This window comes from Odontomachus brunneus, unplaced genomic scaffold, assembly GCF_010583005.1.
Source record: "Odontomachus brunneus isolate Ranch 3 - 2012 unplaced genomic scaffold, Obru_v1 Obru_scaffold_032, whole genome shotgun sequence".
Taxonomy (NCBI): domain Eukaryota; kingdom Metazoa; phylum Arthropoda; class Insecta; order Hymenoptera; family Formicidae; genus Odontomachus; species Odontomachus brunneus.
This window is the reverse complement of record NW_022639482.1, coordinates 594,876-599,884: the sequence shown is the minus strand read 5'-3', so window position 1 is coordinate 599,884 and position 5,009 is coordinate 594,876. Positions and strand designations below refer to the sequence as shown.

General features: G+C 32.3%; 1 protein-coding gene across 7 annotated transcripts in view; it reads left to right on the top strand.

Annotated features, from left to right (window-relative positions):
• Positions 1-5,009, top strand: part of LOC116843356 (F-actin-monooxygenase Mical) — an 874,436-nt gene that overhangs the window by 299,383 nt on the left and 570,044 nt on the right. For all 7 annotated transcript variants that reach the window (XM_032813731.1, XM_032813733.1, XM_032813730.1 and 4 more), the window contains one exon: positions 2,142-2,283. In XM_032813731.1, the coding sequence (XP_032669622.1) occupies positions 2,142-2,283 (142 nt within the window). The remainder of the gene's footprint in view (positions 1-2,141; positions 2,284-5,009) is intronic.

Genomic DNA, 5,009 nt, shown 5'->3' with positions numbered 1-5,009 from the left:
GTATATATATATATATATATATATATATATATATATATATATATATATATATATATATATAACAAAAGTTGTTTGTTTCTTTACGTGGAATAAAATTACACGATAAAAAATATACGTTTCTATTTAAAAAAGCAAAGTTGACCACGATCTAATGTTGGCAGCACAATGCAAGGTCAAACCAATGGTACCTTCTTATGTCCTCCATCGAACCATATAACTTTTATTTGAAACATTTTTGCTGAATATGACTGAAGAATTATCAGAGTGCATCTTTTAAAATGGGACACCCTGTGTGTGCGTGCGTGCGTGCGTGCGTGCGTGCGTGCGCGTGTGTGTGTGTGTGTGTGTATGTATATATGAAAATGCATTCTGGATTAATGTATGAAACGTTTACTAATTTATTATAATGTAAATAATGTTTTTCTTTATTTAATTTAGTTGAGTCGAAATATAAAAAAAATACAAAATTAAAAAAAATAACAAAAAGCGGAAACAAAAAAGGCCAAAAAGAAAAGGAATAATTTTTTGCCATCACCACGTTGGTTATTCCCGGGTTTGGCAAAGAGCGAGATTATATAATTTTTCAAAGTTAGATCCGCCATTTTGAATTTCTAAAATTGCTCAGATTCAAGTTGTGCTTAGATTCAAATTCAACAAAAAAAACTTTGACAATGTTTTTAGCCGTAACTATCTAATTTTTTCAAAATTATATTCGCCATATTTAATCTACCATCTTGAATTTTGAACAATTAACATCAGATTCGAAATCTGCGATCTTAAAAATCCCTGTATGTCAAATTAGATAATAATCGAACAATTAATCTTTAAAAAATGGAATTTATCTCTATAAAGTTTTCTAAAGGTGGTTTTTATTTTTAGAATGGGCCGATATAAACAAGCACGTGTCAAATGTTTTTCAATGTAGAACATATATATACAGTTTCAAGAAAATCGGTGATTAGCACTTGGGTAGTATTACTTGTAAGTTACCTGACGCTCCATGCTCACGACTCTTTCCTCTCGCCAGATAACTCTCGTTTCCTTTTCTCTCGTTCAGAGATGCCGTTTGGAAGCGACATCTCCGGTGCTATCCCGAGCGCACGGCGAGAGAGAAATTATATTGCCATTTATTAGTGGTACAACTGTGTCTCTTAAAGTCAAAGGTTGCTATATTTTAAAACCTGCTATCCATGTATGCCAGTCTCCACCGTTGTCCCTTCTCATTTGGTGCAAATCATGGAAAAAAGTCCTGGGGTCGAAAGAACGTTATGTTTTTCACAACATATGTGAATGTCAGAGTCATGGACAATGTCCCTTAATATGTCTAATTATCATTTTTTCTGAAGTATTTACGGCTTAAACTGCTAAATCGATATAATTTCTGAAAAATTTAATATAAGCATGAAAGTGGTCTTGCTGACACTCTTCAATAAACAAAATATTAGCAATATACTGACAGATTGGCAGCAATTTCGATCAAAATTCTGCAACAAAACCATAACCATTTGTGCCTACACGTTATTGTTAAATTCGTGTTCTGCTAACAGGACCTACTCATATGATTTGACAGCAGATAGACGGCAAAACTACTAAATTACGCATATAACCACTAAATATCATCTACCACCAAAAATATTATAGGATCTGTTTGGTTTCTATTGTCAATCTGCTGGCATAATATATTAGTAAGCTCTGTTAGATTTCTGGTAGCAATTTGGCAATATCGTCAAATAGAACAAATCTATGTGAGATTTATAGCCTTTTTGTCATCAGAATTTATAACAGACTTTGCTTAAAATCTATCTATGCCGATTTGACTATCTGGATCTTTTTTTTAACATTATTTTCTGCGTAAGACAATTTGCATATTCGTTGAAATATAATTTATTTATTTTTTCAAAAATTCTTTAATTTCAGTGATAACAATTTCTCTAAATATATTATAATTTCATTTTCGACAAAAGAACAATTTGATATATGAATTTAATTAGACATGTTGCTTTATTATTTTTATATAGAGATCTAAACATCGATGTGATTTATGATGATGCTTGTGTTTTCTATTGTTTGCACTAATTTTTTAGCGATGTTTTGGCTTAATGTTTGTGAGAAATTTATATTGGATAATTAATTCTTCCTAGGATAGAGAGACCAAGATACATGTTAGCTACCAAAAAGGTAATGTGGACGAGGAATTCTCGGGAAGAATAAGAAATTTTGAGGATAAGCTAAAAGGAACAGCACTCTCTGAGAAGAAACCTAAGGATCTTTTACGTGCCATTGGTTTGTACCCTTTCTTTTTTATATACTTATTGTGACGTATCATTTATGTCTCTGTGTAAAAATATAAAATTTTTTCTTACAGAATAATTTTCTAGATTAGTGTTCCGAATTACTTGCACTTTCGAACTATCTTAACTTTCTTTCTCTTGATATTCACTCGTCGAACATTAAGGTCTATCTGAGCAAAGTTGCACAATCGTATTATGCATATGTATAAGAAAATCAATCATTGTCCATAAAAAAGATATCTTTTATGTTATAATTGCTTAATTTTCTTACATATATGTATTATGCGATTATGCAAGTTTATCTGGATAATCCTTTGCAAGTGACAATCGCTATGTTCAGATTCAGAATCGTCAACTTCATAAGATTTGTGAAATATTTTTTCATATCTTAAACATTTTTGTTGAAGTTAGTTCTCTATATATATGTTATTTTTATACGCTATCGACATTTATATTAGATATTTGAGCCTTTCGTGATGTCCATGAATATTAGATTTGGCTTCCGGGTTTGAGCCGCGTGGATTCTTTTTTGTCTGATTCCGATGTTTCGCGAATATTTTAGTCCGTTTCATCAAGAAGAAACCCGTTGCCGAGTTGCTCCTAAGAGCTTTACCTTTATATAGTGGTTGACATAGAGGGGAGAAGAAGCAGGGAGTTGGGAGTGGTTATCAGGGGGAAGGGTGAGGGAAAAATTTGTTGGTCTGTCAGATTCTGAAAACTGACAGACCAAAAAATTTTCCCCTCACCCTTCCCCCTGATAACCACTCCCTGCTTCTTCTTCCCTCTATGTCAACTACTATATAAAGGTAAAGCTCTTAGGAGCAACTCGGCAACGGGTTTCTTCCTGATGAAGCGGACTAAAATATTCGCGAAACGTCGGAATCAGACAAAAAAGAATCTACACAGCTCAAATCCGGAAACCAAATCTGATATTTATATTATTATAATTGCAACAACTGAATATTAGTTTTGTTAAGAACTTTTCAGCAATTAGAAAAAGCCTCATAGGTATCATCATGGACGTAAGAATACATGGACGGAGCGAAAGGTGCGATTATAGAGGGGCTGTGAAGTCCAAGGGATAAGAGAATCGTCGCGGCCATGTTGGTGTCGGAGTTTTGTATCTATTGTCTATGTATAAAAACAGTCGCCATCATGTCAACTCCATTGAGTATGTCAACTCCATTACAACACATACAATCATTCCCCTCATTCCTTGGGTTTTACTCCCACGACAATTCGCTCCGTCCATGTATTCTTATGTTCAGTGTAATGATCCTGATGCTAACAAGGGAACTACATGAGATATAAATAATTCATTTAAATATAATTTTGTAGACAGATCGAGAATCGAAAAAATATTTGATTCATGTTTTACCATTTACTCAGACGCATAGTGGTTTTCAAGTTATTAAATGATAAAATTTGGAAACTCATTCATCGTTGTGTATGTGTACGATTCATTAACCCTAGAACACAGCAATCCGGCGCCGACCGAAAACACAGCACCTGGGTTTGGGAGACCTATGTAACTTTGAGAAGTCATAACTTTGGTTCAGATAAATATTTTTAACATCTTTTTTTTTTAATTAAAGTTCAGATTCTCAAGAATGTAACTGAATAAACGGCATTGCCGAGAAACGATTTATTGTAAAATTATTTTAATGAGAAATTAGTAAGCAAAAATATCAACTTTGGAAAAAATTTGGTTTTTGTAAATAAATCATATTTTCACAACAAAAAGCATGTGAAGATTTTATAATCTCGCATTATAAAGCTAAAGAAACATACTTTCAAGAAAAAAATATGACATTGTCATATCTAGATAGCCAAACCTGCGCGAACAGATTTTGCGCAGAGTCTGTCGACAGTGTCTGTTGACAAAATGTCAACAGATTGTACACAGAATCTGTTCTGACAACAGATTGGTGACAGACTGCATGCAGAGCCTGCCGACAGATTTTGACGGTCAATTGCGCGCAGATTGGACGCAGATTCTGTCGTTTCATAGGTTTTTTTAATTAAATGGCATATACACGCTATTAAATGGTGTACTTTCATATGCACACGGTATAAAACGAATACAGACCTGTGGTCGAATAGTTTGGTTATGTTTGGTAGTGTTAGTTTGTTTATGGCTATATCATAATAACTAGTCTCAAGTTTTGTTTTATTTAAAACCTATTCTGTATTAGTCGCAAATGTAAGTTACGTTGAAATCGATGAAACGGAAAATGATTAATAATAATTAATTATTATTAAATAATTAATTGAAATATTGAATAATAATTTAACATAAATTGAAATTAATCATAGCTTTCAGTATAAAATTTAATGTTATATTGTGAAATATAAGGAAAGATAATGAAAAATAATGAATTTGTTGAAAAATAACATATAAAAGTTTTCAATATTTAATATAATGAAATTAATTGAATGTTATTGAAAATTGTTATAATAATTCATGAAAACTTGAAGAAGTAATGATCTAAGTCATTTGAAAAATTATTGAAAACTCCTGCAATGTTTTGTTGATTTTTTCGAAAAATTGTTGATATAGGTACAGGGTGAGTCATTTTAGTCTATGGATCCGAATATCTTCCAAATTACGGTATCTACAAAAAAATGGTTTAGATAAAAGTTGACCAGGACAGAGGGGGTCATTCAATTGTACCATTGGTTTTGACCTTGAGGTCAATTTTGAAGGTTACTTCAAGG